The following is a 14,119-nucleotide window of genomic DNA, read 5'->3' as shown; positions in this document are numbered from 1 at the left end:
CGCTACACCCGAGGCTCGACCGGGTGTACAGCCAGCGCTGCAACCAGGGAGTTGCAGCGCTGGCTGTGCTTTGCAAGTGTGGCCACATCCTAAGTTGCAGTGCTGTAACCCCCTCACCAGCGCTGCAACTCTGTAGTGTAGCATGGCCAGAAGGAAGTCTGATGGTATGATAGGGAACAGGAATGGCAGAGAAGAGACTGTGAATGGTAGGAAATAACTAACTGTGAGGGCAAAGGAAGGGAAGTATAGGAAGACATGAATGCTTGGGACAGCCAGGAACATGAAGGGGTGGAGCACAAAAGGGGAGATAATTACAAGGAAGAAGGATGGAGAGAACAGATGGTGCTCACACCAGGTAAGTAACTGAATTTCCCTTTTGAGCTGGAGGAAGTAATGCATTAAAGTTTCATGTTGAATCTGATATAACATACATCTCCTTAGGTTCTCAAAAATCAAAAGGTAGATTTTAAAAAGGTGAAACTTATTTTGTAAAGATCTTGCAACTGGAGGGTCTGAATCACGATTTTTATATATATACGCAGAGGTAATGCCAGGAAAGAAGTTGTATGATAGCAGCTGAAGTGCCTATATAATTTTTTTTAATTAAGGGACTATTTAAAAATAGTTATGCTTCTGTATGTAAATAAACAAGTTTTGTTTAGAATCAGAATGTAAAGTTGTGGAATGATAGAAAAAAAATTGACCAAAACTGAATTACCCTTTGATTCCTCTCTTAACACACTGACCCCTGAATTATTGGGTCGGCTTATGAACAGGTTATACAAAATTTCCATTTTTACTTATCTGTCTCAGTGGGGGAGAGTCAGCTTATAAACGAACCAGTTTTTGATCGCTTATATACAGTGAGTTGTATTTTCAGTAGAATTTTGCTAATTTAGATTTCTTTAATCTGCATATTTTAGAATCTGCACACAAAAATTGGTGCCATCTTCTCACCTCTCAGCAAAGCTTTAATAGCAGACTTCTGTTACGAGGTCTTATATTACTGAAAGTACATTATGAAAGTACAATACTAGGCTATTATTTTCATAATAAATTAACCAAATAATATGTGTTGCAGTATCCTATTCTCTGTGTGTTCTTTCAGTTACAAATTCAGCAATTAGGGCAAATTGTCAAGTTTCCTCTGTAAGTGTTTCCATACCCCATGGCTTTTTGTCTTATGAAAATCTGGAGGTCAGAACATTAATAAAAACCTTAAAAAAGCCAGTGTTGTGCATAAACAGATTTAAATATGCAGCTCTCTCGGGCACAAACATCCATGTCACATATTTTGCTCTATGTGGACCTTTCACTGACAATTTTTGGATGCAGCATCCAATAGAAATTATCTTGTATTAACATTTTTTTCCATTGAAAATTAAGCCTCAAAGCCAAATTTTCAGAGTATCTTTGAAATGTTGTGCTATATATTTACAAAATCTGATTTTGTGAGCACAAAAAGCCCACAAACAACTGAGGAAACAAAAACAGCAGACCACTGGGCACATAAATGCACATAGGAACAGCTAAGTAACACTTTGAACATTTGGCCTCAAATATTCATGTGATCTTGTAAATTCTCATTTACTCTCCTATTGAGGGAAATAAAAAAAATACACAGTAGTTGCTGCTTTACCAAGACTACACCAAAAATTGTTAAAAAAATAACATAAATAAGCTACAAAGATAATCGATCATGTAAAAAAATGGAAGAAAGCAAAACTATGCTTAAAACTAACTTTACATTAACAAAGAATCATTACTTAGTGACAAACTTTTCATAATACAGTCAAACCCTGCCATAACGTGAAATCGCATATAACGCGATCACAGGTTGCTCCCCTTTAAAGTACAGTATATACAGTATGGTACTGTACCAATGGTCCCCAACACCATGGCAGGGGAGAGAAGCTGCAGCCCCGTACCTGCTGGGGACAGAGAATTCCGAGGCTTGCTGGCACTGGTGCTCTCTGTCCCCAGCAGCCGTGGGGCCCCAGCTTCTCTCCAGCTTCTCCAAGGCTACGGGCGCCGGTGCTCTCTGTCCCCAGCAGGCAGGGAACCGTGGCTCCTCTTGAAGCGGGAGAGAAGCCGCAGTCCCGCGCCTGCCAAGGACAGAGAGCATTGGCATCCGCAGCCCCGAGTTCTCTGTCTCTGGCAGGCAGGGAGCCGCGGCTCCTCTCCCCTGCTGGGCACCAGGCACCAGGGGCACTAGGTGGTGCACTCAATGCACTGCTTTGGGGACCACTGAAAAACTGACTGATTTGAAACCCCGCTATACTGGCGACCCCGCATTTAGCACGATGGATTTTTTTGGACCCCAAAGGTCACATTATAGCAGGGTTTCACTGTACTACTTTTGGGAAGCTAAGGTGGGGAAAAAACTTGTCAAGTTTGGAGAACATTTTAGCAGCTTGTACTGTTGTATAAAGTCCTCTAGTACAGGGGTTCTCAAACTTTTTCTGAGCCCTCCTCTCCATCCCCCCCACAACCCAATCATGATATTAAAACTTACTTCTGAGGGCATTCTGTGCCAAAAGAGTAAAAATTCTGTGCCAGAAAATTAAAAATTCTGCACAAAATATTTTAAAATTCTGCAAATTTTATTTGTCAAATAAATGTGAGTTCCACCATGGCATTGGGGAGGCACAGGCCTCTGGCTGTACAGGAGGTGGGAGACCACTGAGCAGCTCCTCCCCCCCAGAACACGGACGCAGCAGTGACGCTGAACCCAATACTGACACAGCACAAGGACCGGGCCTGTCCCAGAAACATCCCAGGGCCCTGCCCCGCCGTGCCAGGTGCCCAGGTGGGGGCAGGCAGCTCAGCAAGGAAGGATCCAAGTAGCTTAGTATGGGGGGGATCTGTGGTGGGGCACAGAGTTAAAAATGGACCTATCAAACTGAAATGGCACTGGCCAAAAATGTAATTCAAATCACTGGAAAATAAAAGAGTTAAACTTGAGTAATTTCTTTTATCACCTGTCTGAACAAGTAACACTTCTGAACCACAAATCTAAGTCAATGCCCCAGGGTTGTTTCCTCACCATCTGTGCATGGATCTTCCCACTCTTGAACAGGAAGGGGATGTGACCACATTCCACTTGGGAACTATGTTGGGAGAGGAAGTTGAAACTGGTCAGGTTGGGGAGAGGAGTGGGGTGAGCTAGGGTTGGGGGAGAGATACACATTGTCCCTCTCTGGCCCCACTGAGGCTGTATTATCTTTTCTGCAATATCCTCTTCCCAATCCCTGCTATACTTGGGTGCCCCGAAGACAGCAACCATGAAATCCCTAGTAGCATAGCTACTATAGAGCCACTCTGCCATAAATCCACTGGGTTAGGGAACAAGCACGATTTGGGGGGCGGAATGCAACAGGCAGATCCCTCCAGTGGGATGGTGTTGGGAGGATTGCCACAAAGGATTTTACTGTGTAAGGGGATGAATTGGCCCAATATGTGAATTTTAAATTACTAAAGAAATTACTCTTAAATAGCTGTTAGTGGTAAACCTATAGAAAATATTGGTTGCTTTTTGCACCAAGATGACTAAGAAAAAAAATAAAATGAAAGTATATACATGTGTGAGGAGTTCTGGTAAGTTGCTGAGAAAGGCACATTGGCGCTGAGGGCTTTTTCATCAATTCTGAAGCAGAAGGTTATCTTTTTCAGTTTTACTGTTGTTTCTTACTTAACCGTTTTGAAAATTATAAGCTAGCATGATCATGAGTCTTACAACTGCATTTTGCCTCAGATGAGCAATTACTTTTAAAAAATATCTTATTTCATTCCAAATACACATTTCTTTCAATGAAGTCACACAACCAAACATACCTGACTGGTTTTAAACCCATGTTGCTATTTACTTTATATTTTTTCAAAATGAATGATATTTCTAAGAAATGTTATTCACATGGGTGATGCACACAAACATTTATGCACCTAATTTAAAAAAAAAACAAAACATGCTGTATACACATTAGCATAAAATTCAAAAGCAAATGTATTTTTCATGGTAAGACATCTTTCCTCATCATATTAAGTACTAGTTCTACAAATAATAAACCCTTATTGACTAAACATCAAAAGAGCAACAACTATGAAAAAACAATGACAAAATAAATGAGGAGAAAAGGGGAATGTTCCTGATGATGGTTTGTACTAGGCATAATGAGCATGGTGCAAGAATCTGTTATGTCTGGATAATGTTTATTAGATCTGGTTAGCAACCACAACTGACTTGTGAAAGCCCCAGTTTAATAGGTATCATTTTAAGAAAAGAATATTCATTCTCATTATGGCCTCAAGATTAATTCTCAAAACCTAAATTTAACTTTGCTCCATACCCAGCCATCCTATGGCTTCACCATGTAAGGCAGCAGTAATTAGAGGGCATCTTAGTGTTCGTTATGTGCAGTCTGAAAAGGAATAGCATAAGGTGTGTCCCCCCGCATTACAGGGTAGACAGGGACTAAGAAAGAAAGAGTTACAGTTGTGTTTTGAAACTTAGTATGGAGATAACCGTTCCTAAAAAAAAAAGTGACATCTTATATGAAAGTTTTCTGCACGTATCAGTATTTTCTGACTTCTGAACAGATCTCTTTCTGCACTAAAGAGAAAATTAGTTTCTCTGTGGCAAAGAGATTCCTATCTCCATTAAACACTATATAAATACCACACGCACGCCAATCATTAGCAAATAAACAAAAGTTCTTATGTTTTGAATTTTCCTTCAAACACAATCCTAAGTAACAAATACTAAGACAACTACAATACATTTAAGTAAAAAATACAAGCCATTTCTGATTTAAAAAAGTATCCAAGAGAATTTACTCTACGTGCAAAATGACCTATGAAATTTACTAATCTATAATGTGAAAATGAGGACTGCAATTTCTTTCAAACTTCATACAAAGAATAAAATCTTCTCCACTCAAAGAACAATTTTTTTTCAGGTCAGATTGTTTCCCTTCAAAAAAATTATAGAAAGTGCATTTGTAAATAAGGCTGATGATGGAACTATGATTGTACCTGTATTACAGAGCCATTCCAAACAGCTTAATAGTAGTATTGTTTTACCACCACAATAGGGTTATGCTGTGAAAATGATAATACATGCTCCCACACTGAAATGTACAACAGATGGGTGGACTGCTATGCCAAGACAAAGCCCCACATCATCTTCAATGGGGCTAAGAACATAAGAATGGCCGTACCGGGTCAGACCAACAGTGGCCAATGCAAGGTGCCCCAGAGGGAGTGAAGCAAACAGGCAATGATCAAGTGATCTCTCTCCTGCCATTCATCTCCATCCTCCGATGAACAGAGGCTATGGACACCATTCTTTACCCTTCCTGGCTAATAGCCATTTATGGACTTAGCCACCATGAATTTATCCAGTTCCCTTTAAACACTGTTAGAGTCCCAGCCTTCACAACCTCCTCAGGTAAGGAGTTCCACAAGTTGACTGTGTGCTGTGCGAAGAACTTCCTTTTATTTGTTTTAAACCTGCTACCTATTATTTCATTTGGTGACCCCTAGTTCTTGTATTATGGGAATAAGTAATAACTTCTCCTTAATGCAGCAGTATACGGACATGATAAAAATTTCAGGATCTGGGTCATATACATAGTAAGGACAACACTGACACTCATACCAAACATGCATCAAAAGTTTAGATTCCACTCTGAGGGCACTGATTTTTACCTATTGGTCTAAAAAGAGGCAAATAAGTGGGTAGAGCTATCCTTGACTATTGTGACAAGCAAATCACAAGACATTGCTACAATACTGTTAAGAATTTCATATGTCCCTAAAGAGCAGTTTAGGCATTTAATTGTTGGGTGAACATGCTTATAACAATAAAATGTATACAATGTCACAAAGTGAAACACCAAAAAAGTCATAACATATGAGCATTGCAAACCCTTATTCATGATGAGTAGCACTTAGTGATGCAAGTACTCTCACGGATGTCACTAGGACTACTTACAGAAGTAATGACCTCAATGTGATTTCTTTCCTTTAAATATTTCACTAATCCTCTAGTGAACTTTATTCTAGGATGCAGAAAACTATATTTTAAAACGTAAATGTGCCAGATTGCGGTATACCCAAGTTTTGTATTAGGGGTGGAGTATACACTTTTCAAGTTGAGACAGATACCAAAAAAAAATGTATGTCAGTAAATATGTGCTTTATGGATAGCCAAAGCAAATGTGAAATATGGCTTGGAAAATGATAGGGTGGAGGAAGAAAGACTGGATTGGTGTTTATTTACATGTTTTTCAGGCTTAGGGAGAACATTTTAGTATTTCTTTAATTCTTTTGCCCATAGGCTTAATGTAGACAGATTTCCATCCTGTCAGCCACAGTAGTATATTCAGTTTGTTTTTTAAATTAGAACATACAATTTAAAAAAAATCTGAAAAAAAAAGTATAAAATAGAATATATTTTTCTGCGATTTCTCCCTCCCCCCTCCCCCGAAAGGAAAAGATAAATGTTTGCATTCCCAAAAGGTAATGAATCTACTATCAGAGCAATGGACCTGGGGTGGGAAAACATGAGTTCTGTCCCCAACTCTTCAACTGAGTATTCTGCACAACCTTCAGCAAATTGTTCTGGCTGCACCTACACTGTCAAAACTGGACATGTGATTCACCAAAGGAGTCCACCAGTGCAGTTCTCCTGGCAGTAGCGACAGTGCAAGCTGTAAAGTAGAGAGTGTTCAGGTGTGCTCTGAGCAAGGTTAGATAGATAACACAATGAAAATGCTTAAGCCCTGTTTACAGTACAACTTCCACCAACACTATCATCAGTACAGCTACACAGTGCTTAATTATAGGTCTCCATGTTTCCTTCCTCTGTAGAGAAGGACTTCAAATCTCTATTAAATAGGCACAATACCATCCATTTTATAAGATTCACTGAGATCCCAGGTTGAAGTGTGTTATATTAGTGCAAAGTATATTACTACTCATTTGTGGTGTTAGTACAGAACTATGATAAATGTATACTATCAACAATTCTAAAGTCAATTATTTGCACTTACTTGCAGCTTCTTTTAATACCTTCCCTATTCTAAATATTATTGCCCTAAATACATACACTGTTCTATTTGAAGTATAGGGATACTCCATTTGTTATTAAAGCATGACTACTTATGATTCAGAAAAGTAGTACACAATTCAAATGATATTGGCATAGTTCACTTCACCAGAAGTGCCTAAATCAGACTGTAGTTGTTTCAAATGTGTCAAGTCTTTAAAAACCCTCCTCAGTTTAAGAGAAATTTCTATGCATGTGTAAACCACACTGTTCATATAATTACGATTCAGAACGTTTGCCACAGACCCGCATGCTTAGTTTTTAAATTTAGTCAATTAAAGATGGATACAAGTTCATAACACAAAACTTAGAAACTTTAAGTCCCTAATGTACCATTTCCATTCTGTTTATTTCCTTCTGACCATCATCAACAGTACAAAGCATCAAAGCAACAACCAAGAAAGAACAGCCAGTATATGATACATGAAAGTAATGGAAACAAGCTCCACTATTAAAAAAAAATACTTATTGTGGAAGAAGCTCAAAAAGTAGCACTGTCACATCTAATGATAATATATAATGTATTTAAATATTGAATATGAAACGTGCAGGTTGTTTTTATTAAAACCAGAATCAAAATCTAGCAAGATTAATGGAGAAACTGACTAATAAATCACTGAAATGCACCTAGTAAAGAAAAATGTATCCAGCTTCAGAAATTAAAAAGAAAATATCAAGCCTAAATTGGTGGGGGGGGGGAACAAACAGTCATACTTATTTAGACATTGTGTAGTATGAAAAAACAAACAGGATTTCAGTTTGCTCACCTTGACACATTTTCTGGAATGTATTCTAAAACTGGATACCCATCATGTCTTCTGGATGCTAAGTCAGTATGTGATTTCCATGTCTCAACTAGTGTACTGACTGGAGGAAATGAGCTCACATGCTGAAAAGTCTGCTCTCTAGCAACAGGTCGTGATAGAGATATCGTGCCTTGAGCTCCAATCCTGTAGTGAAATGATTGTCCACCTGAATTCACACCAACAATGGCAGACGATGGCATACTGTTCTCTTGATAATAGCTGCCATCATCAGGCTCCTGTTTAATACCCACAGGTAGGCCTGGATTTGGAAACCCACTACCTTCACAATTGCCATCAAATGATGAAACAGGTGGTCCTAAAATCCCAGAAAGAGAATAATAGTCTTTGGTCATCCATAAAAGAAAAATATGAACCATCCATAAATGGAAATGGGATTTACTGCTTGATTCCCTTTAAAAGAGGCACCAGAACAAGAATGTTTAGCTGATTCCTGTTTTACTGGTACTGAAAATGGGGAATCAGAGTTGATTTACTGTTTTCCTCCAATACATGAGCTACCGAATGCTCCATCTGGGTCGGCTTTATAAACTGAACAAGATTCATCTGACCAGCTACACAATTGTTGAGATGGCATTCTCTATTTCTTCCATTTTAGGAAATGTGATTTCTTGAGCACCTTGTCTTTTGTTTCTGGACTAGGAATAGTATCTTGGCCTGTGCTAGGTCCAGCAGGTGCACCAGAAGCAGGGAAGCCTAGGGCATTGTTTACTGGGCTACAGATAGAAGATCCCACAGTGCTAACAGCTGGACTAGAAAGACTGGACCTATTATTTGTATTGGAAGGGCTGGCAATAGAGCACCTTGAGTTCATATTTGCAGGACTGGACACAGAAGATCTCCATAGTGATATTATTAGGACTTGAGACTGGAGATTTCACACTGCAGTGACTAGGAGGGCTTGAAATTGGTGATTTCATGCTACTTATAGGACTAGAAAGAGGAGATCCCACATTACTAACATGTGCAGGACTGTGCAACCTAGAGCTCCGGTTTTCAATGTTAGGTGAGCATGACAAAGGAGTTCCCTGGCTGACTGGGCTGTGCACTGGAAAATTTACAAAATTAGCAGAAGTAGTTGAGGATACACAGTTAATGCCAGTTGGGGCTACAAACTGAAGGAGTCATGTTCTGAGGACTACTGCCAGAAGGAGTTCTCTCAGGACACATTATAGGGCTTTTGACAATAGTGTGCATGAGACCACCATTCACAGAACTTTCAGAGTCTGATATCAAAGATCTCAAGGGCCTATTTGCACTGTTTAAGGAGAGGCACAATGGCCATTTTCCTTATAGAACTTTACCAGCTGCTCAACATTTTGATAAGTCTTCCCAGGACTTATGCTCCCTTGTTGATTTTGCTGATCGTAGCTATAATCAGCATCTCGTATGGAATCCATGTATAAACCCATAGATTCAGCAACTGTTGCTGAAAGTTCCTTTGAGTCTGACTCACTCTTTATGTCAGAGTTTAAAATACCAGGCTGATTATTATCTTGCTGCAGGCTAGGGAGTAGTTCAGGTTTTTCTTTGCTGTTTCCTTGAGCATTGCTGTTTGGAAAAGCACCCGATACACAGCTTATGTTTACAATCTCCATATAGTTACTCTCATCAGTCCGTTCTCCAGCACCTGAAGAATACTCCACAGACTGAGAAACTTGACCCCACCGTTTCTCCATGTCTAAGCCTTCTGGGTAACTGTAGTATCCTTTTGTCTCCATAACTACGAAAAAATACAAAAAAGTAAAATTAATAAATGATAGGCTTTTTATGATTCCATATGACAATTCAGAGATGTTAATAAATGTAAAATACTTTTATCATGTGATGTTATTTCTCTATATAAAATCTAATATCATAAAACAGCACCATAGATTTTGATTAGTCGTAACATAGCCATGCAGACAAATAGGAGGGTGTACAGATCACCTCCTGCCTATGCAACTACTTTAGAGGGCCATTAAACCTTACCTCTGGGAGCTGAGGGAAGCACAAAGCCTGCACAGGCAATGCTTCCTCCAGAGAACAAATGAGTAAAGTGGGAGGAGAAGGACAGGCAGTGAATGGACCCATGATTCCACACTGCCCTCTATGCTAGCCAGGCCAGGTAGAAAATGAGCTGTACCCTGAAAAAGACTGTAAGCAAAATACTCCTCACCTACCACAGCTGTGCATAAAATGTACTATCTAGTCCTACATTATTTTCAAAAAAAATCTAACAAATAAAGACTTTATTGAATTAAATGTTAGTTCAATGACTATTTTAGTGATTTTAAAAGTTATGGACAAAATTAAACATAAATACTTATAAACCTTACAGTATACAAAAGGATTTTTTTAGTTTGATCAATATATTGAGTGCTCAGTATTCAATGTTAATGTCCAATCTATTTCAAACCGTGACATTTTTTTCCTCCCCAATTTTTTAAAAAGTTTGTACTCACCTAAATAAAAGAATTTGAAAACAGGATTTATATTTTTTGCTTAAAATATATAGAGAGTCCTGACCCTGAATTTCTTCTTTTTTCAGCCAAAAGCATCTTTGCAGACATAGAGAGCAGTACAGCATCACCACTGATTCCTATCCATTGCTTGTTCCTCCATTAAAGGCCTGCCTCATCATGTCCCTGCATATAATATCCCACCATCTAGTCACTGGTCAGCTTCTGTGGTGTTTGTATTATTTTCTTTGGCATCTTATGTGTTTGTCTTCTGCAATGTCTCCACCAAAGTAATCTTTTTCAATGGCAGCCATCTGAAAACCCAATTTCACATCCTCCTCTCCATTTAATTTCTTTATCTGTCTTAAAATCATTGGACTTTACACCTGTCACCTTTGGAAGAACTTTCATTTGTACTGCCTCCAGCCATCAGATGTCTGCTTAATGAAATCAGCTGCTTCCAGACCAGAGAGTAATACTGTTTGGAAGAAAACATTATGGAAAGTAGCAAAAATCATATAAAGTTTCAGATAGATCATTACACTCATGTATGTAATTGTATAAGGACTCCTGCAGTGCCATAAAAATCATTGGAAAAGCAAGCAACTGGTTTAAGTCAAAGTTTGGTGTAAGACATGGGATCATGATCGCTTTCCATTATGTTCTTAAACTGGACATTAAGAATGGTAGACAAGTTGGAGACCATGACATTGGGTAATCTTGAGTTAAGCTCCTTAGTTTATGCAGATGACATCATATAACTGGGCATACGTTTGAATTAATGGTTAGATTCCTTGCTACCTAGGAAAATTTATGCAGTCTGCTTGGATATATAATAAATGCCAAGATGACGACATGCATCTTGGAAAAGAGATGATGCATAAAGTGTTGAAATGCAGCTGCAGTGAAGTCATAGAACAGATAGAAACTTATGTACACCTATCACTGCTGACAGTTCCATCAAGGATGAGGTTAAAAGTAGACAACTGCGCCTTAGCCACAAGTGTTGCACAAAAATTTACGAAATTATGGACCAATAAAAGCATTATGTTTGGCATCAAGTTGAATTCCTTGCACAGCCAAAATTGTGATGCTCTTCAATAAACCAGTTACCTACATGTCAAAGTGTGTGCATATACATTAAAGTTTTCAAACATAAATGCCTACAGTTACACACATAAACCAATATTTTAGACTCCTAAAGAAACATATTTAAAACATGTTGAGACCCCCCAATACTCTCTGAAACCAAATGAAGCCATGGAGCAATCAGCATTTCTAAAAGTGAGAACACTCATTTAGAGGCATAAATATGGATTTAGAGTGAATTTCAATCCTGTGCAGAGGCCCAGCAGAAGACTTGTGCACCACTTATGTCCATTTAAGCCATAGAACTTAAGTGGTGCATAGACACCACTGCACAGGGGTAAATTTCATCTTTAGTGCCTAAGCATTAGGCATATAAACTTGAAAAGTTTAACAAATCAAAGCCTATAGCAGTCAAAGTGGCAAATTTCCTGGTCCAGCAGCTATAGTAAGAGGTCCATTCTTTGGAAGATACATTTTGGGAGGGGTAAAAAGCCTGGAAAGATTTATATATAGCCAGATATAAGCTAGGTCTAAAATTATAAATAAAAACACGTGACAAACAGGTCCCTTGGTAGTGCTGATTATTGTCATCAATACGTGTTGCAGTGGGTACTAATGCTAAGAAGTCTATTTCGGATTGCTGATGGGATCAGGTTTTGGTTTGTTTTTTAAAAGCAAAAATTGATAAAAGAATCCATTGACTTGTGTATGCACATCCTATCTATACACCATGTACTGTACAGACATTTTTACAAATCTCTAAGAAGTTTTAACCCAGAGTCTAATTCACAAGAGCTGACAATGGAGGAAGGGACTGTATTTATGTTGGAAATTATACTTATAAATATTTATAAAATGGCAAATGCATATTATGAACAAACCTGTTCCCCCAACATCAAAAGTGTATTTGAACATTAACATTTGTGACCTAAGTGTTTCACCACAGAACATTCAACAAATGCAGTCTTTGCAGTCCAAGTCGCCAGATAATCAGGCATAAAACCCATTTCTCAGCAACGGTCAAATAAAAATGAAATTATATGGTGCCTGGAATCCCTGTACTGGGAAGGTCACCTAAGTGTAAGGAAATCAGAACTAAATCCAGTTTTTTTAAATTCTAATACACCTCTACCCCAATATAACACGAATTTGGATATAATGCGGTAAAGCAGCGCTCGGGGCGGGGGTTTGCGCACTCCAGCGGATCAAACCAAGTTCGATGTAACGCGGTTTCACCTATAACACGGTAAGATTTTTTTGGCTCCCAAGACAGCGTTATATCGAGGTAGAGGTGTATCTAAATCAGTGACTAACTTGGAAATGTTATATTTCTTTGTTGTTATTTGAGTTTTCTTTAAATATCATTCATTAGTGTGCCACTTTGATGACCTAGATGTAATACTACTCAGGAGATCCAAGTTTTATCCTCAGACCTGACTTTCCCAAGTTAGCGAAGTACCATTTACAAATGAAAGCAGATAGAAGGACTGGACTAATGAAAGTCTGACAGCTGAAAATCTTAAATGCAAAGTTAAGGACTGAGGACCACATTCTTCTGTCAATGACTCCCAGGCAATCACAGTTACTTCAACAGCATTGCACAGGGTAACAGAGCAGAAAATGGTTCACATTCCTCTTTCTTTCGCAGAATTCCCATGAATGGTAAAGGGTATCCCACATGCTAAATAGGGTAGTATATGCCCCTTGGAGAAATAAATATATCCACTATTTTTTTCTTCTTCATTTGTCTTAAGACATAGAGCATTACATGGGATTTTGTGTGTGCGGCATGCAAGGAAGGAATGTGGCATATTCCTAGTTGCTGAACTGTTTTAAAATCTTTACTTATTTTTCTAATTTTTTATTTCTTCAAGTTATTTAATTTTTTATTTAGAATTACAATAGTTTGAAAACATGGATTGAATTTATTTCCTTATTTGCATTAAGGATTAAAAATGAACTAGTTCTGTTTTTTTCTCAGCAATGTCACATTAAACATAAGAATTAGATGAAAGACAAATGGCTATTTGCTTTGCCTTGTGTGTTAATTATCAAAAGATATCTTTGCTGAATTTAGAATTTTCTCCCTCAATACTCATCACTTCCTCTCACTTATCCTACAGTGATAGAATGCGTAATTTATGATTTCTTAATTATTTTCAAGACAACATTCTGTGATGGCATAAAATCAGAATTAAGGCTTCAGAATAGGATCACACAGCTAGAGAAAGCTTTTTTATACAAATATGAAAAATTACCAAAGATAGAAAATGGAGTATAGAAAGTATTTTCTTTATGTTTTAATGTGCTCTTTTTCTCAGATCCCATGCCCCTCACCTCACTAAACAGTTTAGCTTTATATTTTCATGGGAAAATTAGATATTCTGTATTGGATTATAAAATATAGGCACAGTTAGCTAAGTTTGAGAGACACATAATTCTAATTTACAGTATGAAAATGATTATACTACAATACACAAATGGATCTGTACAGTACATCTGAATAAAAGGCCAAGAATGGAACATAAGGAATAGTCCCTCTGACTAACCGTACAAAACAAAATGATGCCAGAGAAATCAAGGAAACATTGAGGATGTTTGTCACTGAAACCAAAAAACCATGAAACATAGCTAGCAAATTGATTTAATATATATAA

The 14,119-nt window shown here is 38.0% G+C and overlaps 1 protein-coding gene across 1 annotated transcript in view; it reads right to left on the bottom strand.

Moving 5' to 3' along the window:
• The window catches only part of NR3C2 (nuclear receptor subfamily 3 group C member 2), a 265,632-nt gene that overhangs the window by 250,004 nt on the left and 1,509 nt on the right, over positions 1 to 14,119 (bottom strand). Inside the window, 9 exon segments of the mRNA XM_030563606.1 lie at positions 7,876 to 8,261; positions 8,263 to 8,307; positions 8,309 to 8,451; positions 8,454 to 8,493; positions 8,496 to 8,554; positions 8,557 to 8,773; positions 8,775 to 9,038; positions 9,040 to 9,197; positions 9,200 to 9,655. Of these exon segments, the coding sequence (XP_030419466.1) occupies positions 7,876 to 8,261; positions 8,263 to 8,307; positions 8,309 to 8,451; positions 8,454 to 8,493; positions 8,496 to 8,554; positions 8,557 to 8,773; positions 8,775 to 9,038; positions 9,040 to 9,197; positions 9,200 to 9,655 (1,768 nt within the window).

Source organism: Gopherus evgoodei, chromosome 5, assembly GCF_007399415.2.
Source record: "Gopherus evgoodei ecotype Sinaloan lineage chromosome 5, rGopEvg1_v1.p, whole genome shotgun sequence".
Lineage (NCBI taxonomy): Eukaryota > Metazoa > Chordata > Testudines > Testudinidae > Gopherus > Gopherus evgoodei.
Note: the sequence above shows the minus strand (reverse complement) of the source record. Positions and strands in the feature narration are given on the sequence as shown.